Raw genomic sequence first — 22,500 nt, 5'->3', positions numbered from 1 at the left:
AGCAGACATCAGTGCTCGAGCGGACTTCACTAACGCACACACATCAGACTAGCAAAGATAAAGCACACACACACACACGTCATGTATGAGTTGTCCATCAGAATGTGAAGTCAGTTGTGTGCTTGGTGTAGCATACTCTCTGCTCAGCGTTCAGTAACACACGGTGTGTGTTAGCGTCAGTGTGTGAGATCAGATCCCGAATGTTTCCTGACAGAACTCTGACGGCCAGCAGCCCGACCGGAACCTCCATCTGCTGCGCTCGCCTCCGCAGCTCATCCTCTGATGGACACACACACACACACACACACACACACACACACACACACACACACACACACACACACACACACACACAGGTTTAGTCACAGAGGCGTTCGTTCACATCATGGAGCTTTGGAGTAGACTGAGGACAGACGGATCTCACCCAGGACAGACGTCTGAATGTCTGCGCTGATCTGCAGGCCCTCATATCCACCACAGCTGCTGCCTCTGATCTTACCATGTGACTGTCAATCACACACACACACAATCACTGTTACATCACACAATCACTGTTACATCACACACACACACAATCACTGTTACATCACACAATCACTGTTACATCACACACACACACAATCACTGTTACATCACACAATCACTGTTACATCACACACACACACAATCACTGTTACATCACACAATCACTGTTACATCACACACACACAATCACTGTTACATCACACAATCACTGTTACATCACACACACACACAATCACTGTTACATCACACACACACAATCACTGTTACATCACACAATCACTGTTACATCACACACACACAATCACTGTTACATCACACACACACAATCACTGTCAATCACACAATCACTGTTACATCACACACACAATCACTGTTACATCACACACACACAATCACTGTTACATCACACACACACACAATCACTGTCAATCACACAATCACTGTTACATCACACACACACAATCACTGTTACATCACACACACACACACACAATCACTGTTACATCTCACACACACACACACACACACACACACACACAATCACTGTTACATCACACACACACAATCACTGTTACATCACACACACACACACACAATCACTGTTACATCACACACACACAATCACTGTTACATCACACAATCACTGTTACATCACACACACACACAATCACTGTTACATCACACACACACAATCACTGTTACATCACACAATCACTGTTACATCACACACACACACAATCACTGTTACATCACACAATCACTGTTACATCACACACACACAATCACTGTTACATCACACAATCACACAATCACTGTTACATCACACAATCACTGTTACATCACACACACACAATCACTGTTACATCACACACACACAATCACTGTTACATCACACAATCACTGTTACATCACAAAATCACTGTTACATCACACACACACAATCACTGTTACATCACACACACACAATCACTGTCAATCACACAATCACTGTTACATCACACACACAATCACTGTTACATCACACACACACAATCACTGTTACATCACACACACACACAATCACTGTCAATCACACAATCACTGTTACATCACACACACACAATCACTGTTACATCACACACACACACACAATCACTGTTACATCACACACACACACACACACACACACACACAATCACTGTTACATCACACACACACAATCACTGTTACATCACACACACACACACACAATCACTGTTACATCACACACACACAATCACTGTTACATCACACAATCACTGTTACATCACACACACACACAATCACTGTTACATCACACACACACAATCACTGTTACATCACACACACACACAATCACTGTTACATCACACACACACAATCACTGTTACATCACACACACACACACAATCACTGTTACATCACACACACACAATCACTGTTACATCACACACACACACAATCACTGTTACATCACACACACACAATCACTGTTACATCACACACACACACAATCACTGTCAATCACACAATCACTGTTACATCACACACACACAATCACTGTTACATCACACACACACACACAATCACTGTTACATCACACACACACAATCACTGTTACATCACACACACACACACACAATCACTGTTACATCACACACACACAATCACTGTTACATCACACAATCACTGTTACATCACACACACACACACAATCACTGTTACATCACACACACACACAATCACTGTTACATCACACACACACAATCACTGTTACATCACACAATCACACAATCACTGTTACATCACACAATCACTGTTACATCACACACACACAATCACTGTTACATCACACAATCACACAATCACTGTTACATCACACAATCACTGTTACATCACACAATCACTGTTACATCACACACACACAATCACTGTTACATCACACACACACAATCACTGTTACATCACACAATCACTGTTACATCACACAATCACTGTTACATCACACACACACAATCACTGTTACATCACACAATCACTGTTACATCACACACACACAATCACTGTTACATCACACACACACAATCACTGTCAATCACACAATCACTGTTACATCACACACACAATCACTGTTACATCACACACACACAATCACTGTTACATCACACACACACACAATCACTGTCAATCACACAATCACTGTTACATCACACACACACAATCACTGTTACATCACACACACACACACACACACAATCACTGTTACATCACACACACACACACACACACACACACACACACACACACACACACACACAATCACTGTTACATCACACACACACAATCACTGTTACATCACACACACACACACACAATCACTGTTACATCACACACACACAATCACTGTTACATCACACAATCACTGTTACATCACACACACACACAATCACTGTTACATCACACACACACAATCACTGTTACATCACACACACACACACAATCACTGTTACATCACACACACACAATCACTGTTACATCACACACACACACAATCACTGTTACATCACACACACACAATCACTGTTACATCACACACACACACACAATCACTGTTACATCACACACACACAATCACTGTTACATCACACACACACACAATCACTGTCAATCACACAATCACTGTTACATCACACACACACAATCACTGTTACATCACACACACACACACAATCACGGTTACATCACACACACACACACACACACACACACACACAATCACTGTTACATCACACACACACAATCACTGTTACATCACACACACACACACACAATCACTGTTACATCACACACACACAATCACTGTTACATCACACAATCACTGTTACATCACACACACACACACAATCACTGTTACATCACACACACACAATCACTGTTACATCACACACACACACAATCACTGTTACATCACACACACACAATCACTGTTACATCACACACACACACAATCACTGTTACATCACACACACACAATCACTGTTACATCACACACACAATCACAGTCACATCGCACAATCAATCACTGTTACATCACACACACACACATTCACTGTTACATCACACACACACACACACAATCACTGTTACATCACACACACACAATCACTGTTACATCACACACACACAATCACTGTTACATCACACAATCACTGTTACATCACACAATCACTGTTACATCACACAATCACTGTTACATCACACAATCACTGTTACATCACACAATCACTGTTACATCACACAATCACTGTTACATCACACACACACAATCACTGTTACATCACACAATCACTGTTACATCACACAATCACTGTTACATCACACACACACAATCACTGTTACATCACACACACACAATCACTGTTACATCACACACACACAATCACGGTCACATCGCACAATCACTGTTACATCACACAATCACTGTTACATCACACACACACAATCACTGTTACATCACACACACACAATCACTGTTACATCACACAATCACTGTTACATCACACACACACAATCACTGTTACATCACACACACACAATCACTGTTACATCACACAATCACTATTACATCACACACACACAATCACTGTTACATCACACAATCACGGTTACATCACACAATCACTGTTACATCACACACACACAATCACGGTTACATCACACAATCACTGTTACATCACACACACACAATCACTGTTACATCACACACACACACACACAATCACTGTTACATCACACAATCACTGTTACATCACACACACACACAATCACTGTTACATCACACACACACAATCACTGTTACATCACACAATCACTGTTACATCACACACACACAATCACTGTTACATCAGACACACACAATCACTGTTACATCACGCAATCACTGTTACATCACACACACACACACACACAATCACTGTTACATCACACAATCACTGTTACATCACACAATCACTGTTACATCACACACACACAATCACTGTTACATCACACACACAATCACTGTTACATCACACAATCACTGTTACATCACACAATCACTGTTACATCACACACACACAATCACTGTAACATCACACACACACAATCACTGTTACATCACACAATCACTGTTACATCACACACACACAATCACTGTTACATCACACAATCACGGTTACATCACACAATCACTGTTACATCACACAATCACTGTTACATCACACAATCACTGTTACATCACACACACACGATCACTGTTACATCACACACACACGATCACTGTTACATCACACACACACAATCACTGTTACATCACACACACACAATCACTGTCAATCACACAATCACTGTTACATCACACACACACAATCACTGTTACATCACACACACACAATCACTGTTACATCACACAATCACTGTTACATCACACACACACAATCACTGTTACATCACACAATCACTGTTACATCACACACACACAATCACTGTTACATCACACACACACAATCACTGTTACATCACACAATCACTGTTACATCACACACACACACAATCACTGTTACATCACACACACAATCACTGTTACATCACACACACACAATCACTGTCAATCACACAATCACTGTTACATCACACACACAATCACTGTTACATCACACACACACAATCACTGTTACATCACACACACACACAATCACTGTCAATCACACAATCACTGTTACATCACACACACACAATCACTGTTACATCACACACACACACACAATCACTGTTACATCACACACACACACACACACACACAATCACTGTTACATCACACACACACAATCACTGTTACATCACACACACACACACAATCACTGTTACATCACACACACACAATCACTGTTACATCACACAATCACTGTTACATCACACACACACACAATCACTGTTACATCACACACACACAATCACTGTTACATCACACACACACACAATCACTGTTACATCACACACACACAATCACTGTTACATCACACACACACAATCACTGTTACATCACACACACACACACACAATCACTGTTACATCACACACACACAATCACTGTTACATCACACACACACAATCACTGTTACATCACACACACACAATCACTGTTACATCACACAATCACTGTTACATCACACACACAATCACGGTCACATCGCACAATCAATCACTGTTACATCACACACACACACATTCACTGTTACATCACACACACACACACAATCACTGTTACATCACACACACACAATCACTGTTACATCACACACACACAATCACTGTTACATCACACACACACAATCACTGTTACATCACACAATCACTGTTACATCACACAATCACTGTTACATCACACAATCACTGTTACATCACACACACACAATCACTGTTACATCACACACACACAATCACGGTCACATCGCACAATCAATCACTGTTACATCACACAATCACTGTTACATCACACACACACAATCACTGTTACATCACACACACACAATCACTGTTACATCACACACACACAATCACTGTTACATCACACACACACAATCACTGTTACATCACACAATCACTGTTACATCACACACACACAATCACTGTTACATCACACACACACAATCACTGTTACATCACACAATCACTGTTACATCACACACACACAATCACTGTTACATCACACAATCACGGTTACATCACACAATCACTGTTACATCACACACACACAATCACGGTTACATCACACAATCACTGTTACATCACACACACACACAATCACTGTTACATCACACAATCACTGTTACATCACACACACACACAATCACTGTTACATCACACACACACACACACAATCACTGTTACATCACACAATCACTGTTACATCACACACACAATCACTGTTACATCAGACACACACAATCACTGTTACATCACGCAATCACTGTTACATCACACACACACACACACACAATCACTGTTACATCACACAATCACTGTTACATCACACAATCACTGTTACATCACACACACACAATCACTGTTACATCACACACACAATCACTGTTACATCACACAATCACTGTTACATCACACAATCACTGTTACATCACACACACACAATCACTGTTACATCACACACACACAATCACTGTTACATCACACAATCACTGTTACATCACACACACACAATCACTGTTACATCACACAATCACGGTTACATCACACAATCACTGTTACATCACACAATCACTGTTACATCACACACACACGATCACTGTTACATCACACACACACGATCACTGTTACATCACACACACACAATCACTGTTACATCACACAATCACTGTTACATCACACACACACAATCACTGTTACATCACACACACAATCACTGTTACATCACACACACACAATCACTGTCAATCACACAATCACTGTTACATCACACACACACAATCACTGTTACATCACACACACACACACAATCACTGTCAATCACACAATCACTGTTACATCACACACACACAATCACTGTTACATCACACACACACACACACAATCACTGTTACATCACACACACACACACACACACAATCACTGTTACATCACACACACACAATCACTGTTACATCACACACACACACACACACACACACACACACAATCACTGTTACATCACACACACACAATCACTGTTACATCACACAATCACTGTTACATCACACACACACAATCACTGTTACATCACACACACACAATCACTGTTACATCACACACACACAATCACTGTTACATCACACACACACAATCACTGTTACATCACACACACACAATCACTGTTACATCACACACACACAATCACTGTTACATCACACAATCACTGTTACATCACACACACAATCACGGTCACATCACACAATCAATCACTGTTACATCACACACACACACATTCACTGTTACATCACACACACACACACACACAATCACTGTTACATCACACACACACAATCACTGTTACATCACACAATCACTGTTACATCACACACACTCGCAATCACTGTTACATCACACACACACACAATCACTGTTACATCACACACAATCACTGTTACATCACACAATCACTGTTACATCACACACAAAATCACTGTTACATCACACAATCACTGTTACATCACACACACAAAATCACTGTTACATCACACAATCACTGTTACATCACATTATCACTGTTACATCACACAATCCCTGTTACATCACACACACACAATCACTGTTACATCACACAATCACTGTTACATCACACAATCACTGTTACATCACACACACACAATCACTGTTACATCACACACACACAATCACTGTCAATCACACAATCACTGTTACATCACACACACAATCACTGTTACATCACACACACACACAATCACTGTTACATCTCACACACACACAATCACTGTTACATCTCACACACACACACACACACACACACAATCACTGTTACATCACACACACACAATCACTGTTACATCACACACACACACACACAATCACTGTTACATCACACACACACAATCACTGTTACATCACACACACACACAATCACTGTTACATCACACACACACAATCACTGTTACATCACACACACACACAATCACTGTTACATCACACACACACAATCACTGTTACATCACACACACACAATCACTGTTACATCACACACACACAATCACTGTTACATCACACAATCACTGTTACATCACACAATCACTGTTACATCACACACACACAATCACGGTCACATCGCACAATCAATCACTGTTACATCACACAATCACTGTTACATCACACACACACAATCACGGTCACATCGCACAATCAATCACTGTTACATCACACAATCACTGTTACATCACACACACACAATCACTGTTACATCACACACACACAATCACTGTTACATCACACAATCACTGTTACATCACACACACACAATCACTGTTACATCACACACACACAATCACTGTTACATCACACAATCACTGTTACATCACACAATCACGGTTACATCACACAATCACTGTTACATCACACACACACAATCACTGTTACATCACACACACACAATCACTGTTACATCACACACACACAATCACTGTTACATCACACAATCACTGTTACATCACACACACACAATCACTGTTACATCACACACACACAATCACTGTTACATCACACAATCACTGTTACATCACACAATCACTGTTACATCACACAATCACTGTTACATCACACACACACAATCACGGTTACATCACACAATCACTGTTACATCACACACACACAATCACTGTTACATCACACACACACACAATCACTGTTACATCACACAATCACTGTTACATCACACACACACACACAATCACTGTTACATCACACACACCCAATCACTGTTACATCACACAATCACTGTTACATCACACACACACAATCACTGTTACATCAGACACACACAATCACTGTTACATCACACACACACAATCACTGTTACATCACACACACACACACAATCACTGTTACATCACACAATCACTGTTACATCACACACACACAATCACTGTTACATCACACACACAATCACTGTTACATCACACACACACAATCACACAATCACTGTTACATCACACACACACAATCACTGTTACATCACACACACACAATCACTGTTACATCACACACACACAATCACTGTTACATCACACACACAATCACTGTTACATCACACAATCACTGTTACATCACACACACACAATCACTGTTACATCACACACACACAATCACTGTTACATCACACAATCACTGTTACATCACACACACACAATAACTGTTACATCACACAATCACGGTTACATCACACAATCACTGTTACATCACACAATCACTGTTACATCACACACACACGATCACTGTTACATCACACACACAATCACTGTTACATCACACAATCACTGTTACATCACACACACACGATCACTGTTACATCACACACACACAATCACTGTTACATCACACAATCACTGTTACATCACACACACAATCACTGTTACATCACACACAATCACTGTTACATCACACACAAAATCACTGTTACATCACACACAAAATCACTGTTACATAACACACACAATCACTGTTACATCACACACAATCACTGTTACATAACACAATCACTGTTACATCACACACACACAATCACTGTTACATAACACAATCACTGTTACATCACACACACACAATCACTGTTACATCACACAATCACTGTTACATCACACACACACAATCACTGTTACATCACACACACACAATCACTGTTACATCACACAATCACTGTTACATCACACACACACAATCACTGTTACATCACACAATCACACAATCACTGTTACGTCACACAATCACTGTTACATCACACAATCACTGTTACATCACACACACACAATCACTGTTACATCACACACACACAATCACTGTTACATCACACAATCACTGTTACATCACACAATCACTGTTACATCACACACACACAATAACTGTTACATCACACAATCACTGTTACATCACACAATCACTGTTACATGACACACACACAATCACTGTTACATCACACAATCACTGTTACATCACACACACACAATCACTGTTACATCACACACACACAATCACTGTCAATCACACAATCACTGTTACATCACACACACAATCACTGTTACATCACACACACACAATCACTGTTACATCACACACACACACAATCACTGTCAATCACACAATCACTGTTACATCACACACACACAATCACTGTTACATCACACACACACACACAATCACTGTTACATCACACACACACACACACACACACACACACACACAATCACTGTTACATCACACACACACAATCACTGTTACATCACACACACACACACACAATCACTGTTACATCACACACACACAATCACTGTTACATCACACAATCACTGTTACATCACACACACACACAATCACTGTTACATCACACACACACAATCACTGTTACATCACACACACACACAATCACTGTTACATCACACACACACAATCACTGTTACATCACACACACACACAATCACTGTTACATCACACACACACACAATCACTGTTACATCACACACACAATCACAGTCACATCGCACAATCAATCACTGTTACATCACACACACACACATTCACTGTTACATCACACACACACACACACAATCACTGTTACATCACACACACACAATCACTGTTACATCACACAATCACTGTTACATCACACACACACAATCACTGTTACATCACACAATCACTGTTACATCACACAATCACTGTTACATCACACACACACAATCACTGTTACATCACACACACACAATCACTGTTACATCACACACACACAATCACTGTTACATCACACACACACAATCACTGTTACATCACACAATCACTGTTACATCACACAATCACTGTTACATCACACACACACAATCACTGTTACATCACACACACACAATCACTGTTACATCACACACACACAATCACGGTCACATCGCACAATCACTGTTACATCACACAATCACTGTTACATCACACACACACAATCACTGTTACATCACACACACACAATCACTGTTACATCACACAATCACTGTTACATCACACACACACAATCACTGTTACATCACACACACACAATCACTGTTACATCACACAATCAATGTTACATCACACACACACAATCACTGTTACATCACACAATCACGGTTACATCACACAATCACTGTTACATCACACACACACAATCACGGTTACATCACACAATCACTGTTACATCACACACACACAATCACTGTTACATCACACACACACACAATCACTGTTACATCACACAATCACTGTTACATCACACACACACACACAATCACTGTTACATCACACACACACAATCACTGTTACATCACACAATCACTGTTACATCACACACACACAATCACTGTTACATCAGACACACACAATCACTGTTACAGGGTTTTTCCTGGGTCAAAAATGGTCTTCGGTGGTGGCTGACAGACATGGTCATCCATACACACACACACACACACACACACGCACGCACAGTAAAAAAGTTCCCTACCCACGTGATCTGCAAGTGCAATACTGACAGAACATTTTAAATAAATTCAAAGAAAATTTGTAATTTTTGCTTATCTTATTTTGATACCTTGATGTTTGTTTTTGTTCCTCATTTTTACACTATTTACTGATAGTTGTTTTGGTATATAATCATATCAATATTAAAAAGTAGTATTAAAAAATGAACAAATAGCCTAATTTTCTGCGATATACAATTTCATAAAATTATCAGCTAGCTAACCACAACTTTGTTCTGGGTTCACTCCAGTCTAAACTAAATGATTTTAGGCTATTTATTTTACTACACATTGTCCAAATAAATAAGCTGAAAGACTGTGGATGATTAAGGCTAATTCTTACTATCCACTCTTGCTAAAGTGGGTAAGCACACTTGTGTTCTCATTTCAAGTGTTCTGAGTAAATGATTAAACTGATTCGTGAGTTCAGTGTTGGACTGATCCGTTCTAACCAGTCGTTAAAATGATTCGGTTCAAAGGAGTCATAATGTGGCGAATCGGACATTAGCAGACGCGCTGTGTGTGAATCCCTTCTGTTAGAACATCGCGAAAGATTTGTCAACACACAGAAAACACTTCATAACCGGATACGATTTGTTTCCCGTGTATTGAAAGTATGCTTTATGTCAGCTGGTCAGAGAAGAGTCAATGTTTTTTGAGCGCATTTCACACCCAGCGGTAATGAAAGGAAAACATCGTCTGATAGCGCCACGTGCAACATGGATTCGGTCTTCCGACCTTTTGATTTTGATTAACGTAATATGTGAAATATTAGAAAGCTAAGAATGCTTATTTTGAAGACAGAGAGCGGGGAGGAGCTCACTGGTCGTTCTCTCTGTCACTCAGTTAACGCAAGGGCAGCGGTCATCTATTCTACATCACTCCTAAATCACAATAACTCATCAAATAAGGCTTTGGCGGGTCAACAATTTGTTTTGGCGGCCGCCAAAAAAATTTCAATGTAGGAAAAACCCTGTGTTACATCACGCAATCACTGTTACATCACACACACACACACAATCACTGTTACATCACACAATCACTGTTACATCACACACACACACACAATCACTGTTACATCACACAATCACTGTTACATCACACAATCACTGTTACATCACACAATCACTGTTACATCACACAATCACTGTTACATCACACAATCACTGTTACATCACACAATCACTGTTACATCACACACACACACACAATCACTGTTACATCACACACACACAATCACTGTTACATCACACACACACACACAATCACTGTTACATCACACACACACAATCACTGTTACATCACACACACACACACAATCACTGTTACATCACACAATCACTGTTACATCACACAATCACTGTTACATCACACACACACAATCACTGTTACATCACACACACAATCACTGTTACATCACACAATCACTGTTACATCACACACACACAATCACTGTTACATCACACACACACACACACACAATCACTGTTACATCACACACACAATCACTGTTACATCACACAATCACTGTTACATCACACAATCACTGTTACATCACACACACACAATCACTGTTACATCACACACACACAATCACTGTTACATCACACACACACAATCACTGTTACATCACACACACACAATCACTGTTACATCACACAATCACGGTTACATCACACAATCACTGTTACATCACACACACACGATCACTGTTACATCACACACACACGATCACTGTTACATCACACACACACAATCACTGTTACATCACACACACACAATCACTGTCAATCACACAATCACTGTTACATCACACACACACAATCACTGTTACATCACACAATCACTGTTACATCACACACACACAATCACTGTTACATCACACACACAATCACTGTTACATCACACACACACAATCACTGTCAATCACACAATCACTGTTACATCACACACACAATCACTGTTACATCACACACACACAATCACTGTTACATCACACACACACACAATCACTGTCAATCACACAATCACTGTTACATCACACACACACAATCACTGTTACATCACACACACACACACAATCACTGTTACATCACACACACACACACACACACACACACACACACACACAATCACTGTTACATCACACACACACAATCACTGTTACATCACACACACACACACACACACACAATCACTGTTACATCACACACACACAATCACTGTTACATCACACAATCACTGTTACATCACACACACACACAATCACTGTTACATCACACACACACACACAATCACTGTTACATCACACACACACAATCACTGTTACATCACACACACACAATCACTGTTACATCACACACACACACAATCACTGTTACATCACACACACACACACAATCACTGTTACATCACACACACACAATCACTGTTACATCACACACACACAATCACTGTTACATCACACACACACACAATCACTGTTACATCACACACACACAATCACTGTTACATCACACACACACAATCACTGTTACATCACACACACACAATCACTGTTACATCACACAATCACTGTTACATCACACACACAATCACGGTCACATCGCACAATCAATCACTGTTACATCACACACACACACATTCACTGTTACATCACACACACACACACAATCACTGTTACATCACACACACACAATCACTGTTACATCACACACACACAATCACTGTTACATCACACAATCACTGTTACATCACACAATCACTGTTACATCACACAATCACTGTTACATCACACACACACAATCACTGTTACATCACACACACACAATCACGGTCACATCGCACAATCAATCACTGTTACATCACACAATCACTGTTACATCACACACACACAATCACTGTTACATCACACACACACAATCACTGTCAATCACACAATCACTGTTACATCACACACACACAATCACTGTTACATCACACAATCACTGTTACATCACACACACACAATCACTGTTACATCACACACACACAATCACTGTTACATCACACACACACAATCACTGTTACATCACACAATCACGGTTACATCACACAATCACTGTTACATCACACACACACAATCACGGTTACATCACACAATCACTGTTACATCACACACACACACAATCACTGTTACATCACACAATCACTGTTACATCACACACACACACAATCACTGTTACATCACACACACACACAATCACTGTTACATCACACAATCACTGTTACATCACACACACACACAATCACTGTTACATCAGACACACACAATCACTGTTACATCACGCAATCACTGTTACATCACACACACACACACACACAATCACTGTTACATCACACAATCACTGTTACATCACACACACACAATCACTGTTACATCACACACACAATCACTGTTACATCACACAATCACTGTTACATCACACAATCACTGTTACATCACACACACACAATCACTGTTACATCACACACACACAATCACTGTTACATCACACAATCACGGTTACATCACACAATCACTGTTACATCACACAATCACTGTTACATCACACACACACGATCACTGTTACATCACACACACACGATCACTGTTACATCACACACACACAATCACTGTTACATCACACAATCACTGTTACATCACACACACACAATCACTGTTACATCACACACACAATCACTGTTACATCACACACACACAATCACTGTCAATCACACAATCACTGTTACATCACACACACACAATCACTGTTACATCACACACACACACAATCACTGTCAATCACACAATCACTGTTACATCACACACACACAATCACTGTTACATCACACACACACACACACACACAATCACTGTTACATCACACACACACACACACACACACACAATCACTGTTACATCACACACACACAATCACTGTTACATCACACACACACACACACACACACACACACAATCACTGTTACATCACACACACACAATCACTGTTACATCACACAATCACACAATCACTGTTACATCACACACACACAATCACTGTTACATCACACACACACAATCACTGTTACATCACACACACACAATCACTGTTACATCACACACACACAATCACTGTTACATCACACACACACAATCACTGTTACATCACACACACACAATCACTGTTACATCACACACACACAATCACTGTTACATCACACAATCACTGTTACATCACACACACAATCACGGTCACATCGCACAATCAATCACTGTTACATCACACACACACACATTCACTGTTACATCACACACACACACACACACAATCACTGTTACATCACACACACACAATCACTGTTACATCACACAATCACTGTTACATCACACACACTCGCAATCACTGTTACATCACACACACACACAATCACTGTTACATCACACACAATCACTGTTACATCACACACAAAATCACTGTTACATCACACACAAAATCACTGTTACATCACACAATCACTGTTACATCACACACACAAAATCACTGTTACATCACACAATCACTGTTACATCACACACACAAAATCACTGTTACATCACACAATCACTGTTACATCACACAATCACTGTTACATCACACACACAAAATCACTGTTACATCACACAATCACTGTTACATCACATTATCACTGTTACATCACACAATCCCTGTTACATCACACACACACAATCACTGTTACATCACACAATCACTGTTACATCACACAATCACTGTTACATCACACACACACAATCACTGTTACATCACACACACACAATCACTGTCAATCACACAATCACTGTTACATCACACACACAATCACTGTTACATCACACACACACACAATCACTGTTAAATCTCACACACACACACACACACACACACACACACACACAATCACTGTTACATCACACACACACAATCACTGTTACATCACACACACACACACAATCACTGTTACATCACACACACACAATCACTGTTACATCACACACACACACACAATCACTGTTACATCACACACACACACAATCACTGTTACATCACACACACACAATCACTGTTACATCACACACACACAATCACTGTTACATCACACACACACAATCACTGTTACATCACACAATCACTGTTACATCACACACACAATCACGGTCACATCGCACAATCAATCACTGTTACATCACACACACACACATTCACTGTTACATCACACACACACACAATCACCGTTACATCACACACACACAATCACTGTTACATCACACACACACAATCACTGTTACATCACACAATCACTGTTACATCACACAATCACTGTTACATCACACAATCACTGTTACATCACACACACACAATCACGGTCACATCGCACAATCAATCACTGTTACATCACACAATCACTGTTACATCACACACACACAATCACGGTCACATCGCACAATTAATCACTGTTACATCACACAATCACTGTTACATCACACACACACAATCACTGTTACATCACACACACACAATCACTGTTACATCACACAATCACTGTTACATCACACACACACAATCACTGTTACATCACACACACACAATCACTGTTACATCACACAATCACTGTTACATCACACAATCACGGTTACATCACACAATCACTGTTACATCACACACACACAATCACGGTTACATCACACAATCACTGTTACATCACACACACACAATCACTGTTACATCACACACACACACAATCACTGTTACATCACACAATCACTGTTACATCACACACACACACACACAATCACTGTTACATCACACACACACAATCACTGTTACATCACACAATCACTGTTACATCACACACACACAATCACTGTTACATCACACACACACAATCACTGTTACATCACACACACACAATCACTGTTACATCACACACACACACACAATCACTGTTACATCACACAATCACTGTTACATCACACACACACAATCACTGTTACATCACACACACAATCACTGTTACATCACACACACACAATCACTGTTACATCACACACACACAATCACTGTTACATCACACACACACAATCACTGTTACATCACACACACAATCACTGTTACATCACACAATCACTGTTACATCACACACACACAATCACTGTTACATCACACACACACAATCACTGTTACATCACACAATCACTGTTACATCACACACACACAATCACTGTTACATCACACAATCACGGTTACATCACACAATCACTGTTACATCACACAATCACTGTTACATCACACAATCACTGTTACATCACACACACACGATCACTGTTACATCACACACACAATCACTGTTACATCACACAATCACTGTTACATCACACACACACGATCACTGTTACATCACACACACACAATCACTGTTACATCACACAATCACTGTTACATCACACACACAATCACTGTTACATCACACACAATCACTGTTACATCACACACAAAATCACTGTTACATCACACACAAAATCACTGTTACATCACACACAAAATCACTGTTACATCACACACACAATCACTGTTACATCACACACAATCACTGTTACATAACACAATCACTGTTACATCACACACACACAATCACTGTTACATAACACAATCACTGTTACATCACACACACACAATCACTGTTACATCACACACACACAATCACTGTTACATCACACAATCACTGTTACATCACACACAATCACTGTTACATCACACACAATCACTGTTACATAACACAATCATTGTTACATCACACACACACAATCACTGTTACATAACACAATCACTGTTACATCACACAATCACTGTTACATCACACAATCACTGTTACATCACACAATCACTGTTACATCACACAATCACTGTTACATCACACACAATCACTGTTACATCACACACACACAATCACTGTTACATCACACACACACAATCACTGTTACATCACACAATCACTGTTACATCACACACACTCGCAATCACTGTTACATCACACACAATCACTGTTACATCACACACACACAATCACTGTTACATCACACACACACAATCACTGTTACATCACACAATCACTGTTACATCACACACACTCGCAATCACTGTTACATCACACACACACACACAATCACTGTTACATCACACACAATCACTGTTACATCACACAATCACTGTTACATCACACACAAAATCACTGTTACATCACACAATCACTGTTACATCACACACACAAAATCACTGTTACATCACACAATCACTGTTACATCACACAATCACTGTTACATCACACAATCCCTGTTACATCACACACACACAATCACTGTTACATCACACAATCACTGTTACATCACACACAATCACTGTTACATCACACACCATCACTGTTACATCACACACAAAATCACTGTTACATCACACACAAAATCACTGTTACATCACACAATCACTGTTACATCACACACACACAATCACTGTTACATCACACACACACAATCACTGTTACATCACACACACACAATCACTGTTACATCACACACAAAATCACTGTTACATCACACACAAAATCACTGTTACATCACACACAAAATCACTGTTACATCACACACACACAATCACTGTTACATCACACACACACAATCACTGTTACATCACACACACACAATCACTGTTACATCACACACAAAATCACTGTTACATCACACACACAATCACTGTTACATCACACAATCACTGTTACATAACACACAATCACTGTTACATCACACACACACAATCACTGTTACTGTTACATCACACAATCACTGTTACATCACACACACACACAATCACTGTTACATCACACACACACACAATCACTGTTACATCACACAATCACTGTTACATCACACAATCACTGTTACATCACACACACACAATCACTGTTACATCACACAATCACTGTTACATCACACAATCACTGTTACATCACACAATCACTGTTACATCACACAATGGATTAAAGTTTATCACTACTGAATATTGTTTAGACAATAATTCAAATTTTCCAGTAAACGGGTAATTAACAAAACCATAATTGTTGTTATATGTAAGTCCGATGTGTCGGTGCTGGTGTCGTGTCAGTGATGGTGTCGTGTCGTGATGGTGTCGTGTCGGTGCTGGTGTCGTGTCGGTGATGGTGTCGTGTCAGTGATGGTGTCGTGTCGGTGCTGGTGTCGTGTCGGTGATGGTGTCGTGTCGGTGCTGGTGTCGTGTCGGTGCTGGTGTCGTGTCAGTGATGGTGTCGTGTCGGTGCTGGTGTCGTGATGGTGTCGTGTCGGTGATGGTGTCGTGTCGTGATGGTGTCGTGTCGTGTCGGTGCTGGTGTCGTGTCGGTGATGGTGTCGTGTCAGTGATGGTGTCGTGTCGGTGCTGGTGTCGTGTCGGTGCTGGTGTCGTGTCGGTGCTGGTGTCGTGTCGGTGATGGTGTCGTGTCGGTGCTGGTGTCGTGTCGGTGATGGTGTCGTGTCGGTGATGGTGTCGTGTCGGTGCTGGTGTCGTGTCGTGATGGTGTCGTGTCGGTGCTGGTGTCGTGTCGGTGATGGTGTCGTGTCGGTGATGGTGTCGTGTCGGTGATGGTGTCGTGTCGGTGCTGGTGTCGTGATGGTGTCGTGTCGGTGATGGTGTCGTGTCGTGATGGTGTCGTGTCGTGTCGGTGCTGGTGTCGTGTCGGTGATGGTGTCGTGTCAGTGATGGTGTCGTGTCGGTGCTGGTGTCGTGTCGGTGCTGGTGTCGTGTCGGTGCTGGTGTCGTGTCGGTGATGGTGTCGTGTCGGTGCTGGTGTCGTGTCGGTGATGGTGTCGTGTCGGTGATGGTGTCGTGTCGGTGCTGGTGTCGTGTCGTGATGGTGTCGTGTCGGTGCTGGTGTCGTGTCGGTGATGGTGTCGTGTCGGTGCTGGTGTCGTGTCGGTGATGGTGTCGTGTCGGTGATGGTGTCGTGTCGGTGATGGTGTCGTGTCGGTGATGGTGTCGTGTCGGTGATGGTGTCGTGTCGTGTCGGTGCTGGTGTCGTGTCGGTGCTGGTGTCGGTGATGGTGTCGTGTCAGTGATGGTGTCGTGTCGGTGCTGGTGTCGTGATGGTGTCGTGTCGGTGATGGTGTCGTGTCGTGATGGTGTCGTGTCGTGTCGGTGCTGGTGTCGTGTCGGTGCTGGTGTCGTGTCGGTGATGGTGTCGTGTCGGTGCTGGTGTCGTGTCGGTGATGGTGTCGTGTCGGTGATGGTGTCGTGTCGGTGATGGTGTCGTGTCGGTGATGGTGTCGTGTCGGTGATGGTGTCGTGTCGGTGATGGTGTCGTGTCGGTGATGGTGTCGTGTCGGTGCTGGTGTCGTGTCGGTGCTGGTGTCGTGTCGGTGACGGTGTCGTGTCAGTGATGGTGTTGTGTCGTGTCGGTGATGGTGTCGTGTCGGTGATGGTGTCGTGTCGGTGATGGTGTCGTGTCGGTGATGGTGTCGTGTCGGTGATGGTGTCGTGTCGGTGCTGGTGTCGTGTCGGTGATGGTGTCGTGTCGGTGCTGGTGTCGTGTCGGTGATGGTGTCGTGTCGGTGCTGGTGTCGTGTCGGTGATGGTGTCGTGTCGGTGCTGGTGTCGTGTCGGTGACGGTGTCGTGTCGGTGATGGTGTCGTGTCGGTGCTGGTGTCGTGTCGGTGATGGTGTCGTGTCGGTGATGGTGTCGTGTCGGTGCTGGTGTCGTGTCGGTGCTGGTGTCGTGTCGGTGATGGTGTCGTGTCGGTGATGGTGTCGTGTCGGTGATGGTGTCGTGTCGGTGCTGGTGTCGTGTCGGTGATGGTGTCGTGTCGGTGATGGTGTCGTGTCGGTGATGGTGTCGTGTCGGTTATGGTATCGTGTCGGTGCTGGTGTCGTGTCGTGATGGTGTCGTGTCGGTGATGGTGTCGTGATGGTGTCGTGTCGGTGATGGTGTCGTGTCAGTGATGGTGTCGTGTCAGTGATGGTGTCGTGTCAGTGATGGTGTCGTGTCGGTGATGGTGTCGTGTCAGTGATGGTGTCGTGTCGCTGATGGTGTCGTGTCGGTGATGGTGTCGGTGATGGTGTCGTGTCGGTGATGGTGTCGTGTCGGTGTCGTGTCAGTGATGGTGTCGTGTCAGTGCTGGTGTCGTGTCGGTGCTGGTGTCGTGTCGTGCTGGTGTCGTGTCGGTGCTGGTGTCGTGTCAGTGATGGTGTAGTGGTGGTGTAGTGACTCACGCTGATCTCCAGCAGCAGTTCTGGTGTGGTCTGGTGTCAGTGATGGTGTAGTGGTGGTGTAGTGGTGGTGTAGTGACTCACACTGATCTCCAGCAGTAGTTCTGATGTGTTCTGGTGTAGTGATGGTGTAGTGGTGGTGTAGTGACTCACACTGATCTCCAGCAGTAGTTCTGATGTGTTCTGGTGTAGTGGTGGTGTAGTGACTCACACTGATCTCCAGCAGCAGTTCTGGTGTGGTCTGGTGTCAGTGATGGTGTAGTGATGGTGTAGTGACTCACGCTGATCTCCAGCAGTAGTTCTGATGTGTTCTGGTGTCAGTGATGGTGTAGTGGTGGTGTAGTGATGGTGTAGTGATGGTGTAG

At 41.9% G+C, this 22,500-nt stretch overlaps 1 protein-coding gene across 3 annotated transcripts in view; it reads right to left on the bottom strand.

The window, feature by feature from the left end:
• Positions 1-22,500, bottom strand: part of fanca (FA complementation group A) — a 64,504-nt gene that overhangs the window by 39,614 nt on the left and 2,390 nt on the right. For all 3 annotated transcript variants that reach the window (XR_013815955.1, XM_079809157.1, XM_079809156.1), the window contains exons 3-5: positions 425-506; positions 137-279; positions 1-48 (exon numbers count right to left, since the gene is read on the bottom strand). The exon at positions 1-48 is cut by the window's left edge and continues 48 nt beyond it. Coding sequence is in view for 2 of the 3 variants with exons in the window: in XM_079809157.1 (XP_079665283.1) it covers positions 1-48; positions 137-279; positions 425-506 (273 nt within the window). In the remaining variant the exon portion in view is untranslated. The remainder of the gene's footprint in view (positions 49-136; positions 280-424; positions 507-22,500) is intronic.

This window comes from Gobio gobio (assembly GCF_949357685.1).
Source record: "Gobio gobio genome assembly, chromosome: 25".
NCBI lineage: Eukaryota > Metazoa > Chordata > Actinopteri > Cypriniformes > Gobionidae > Gobio > Gobio gobio.
Note: the sequence above shows the minus strand (reverse complement) of the source record. Positions and strands in the feature narration are given on the sequence as shown.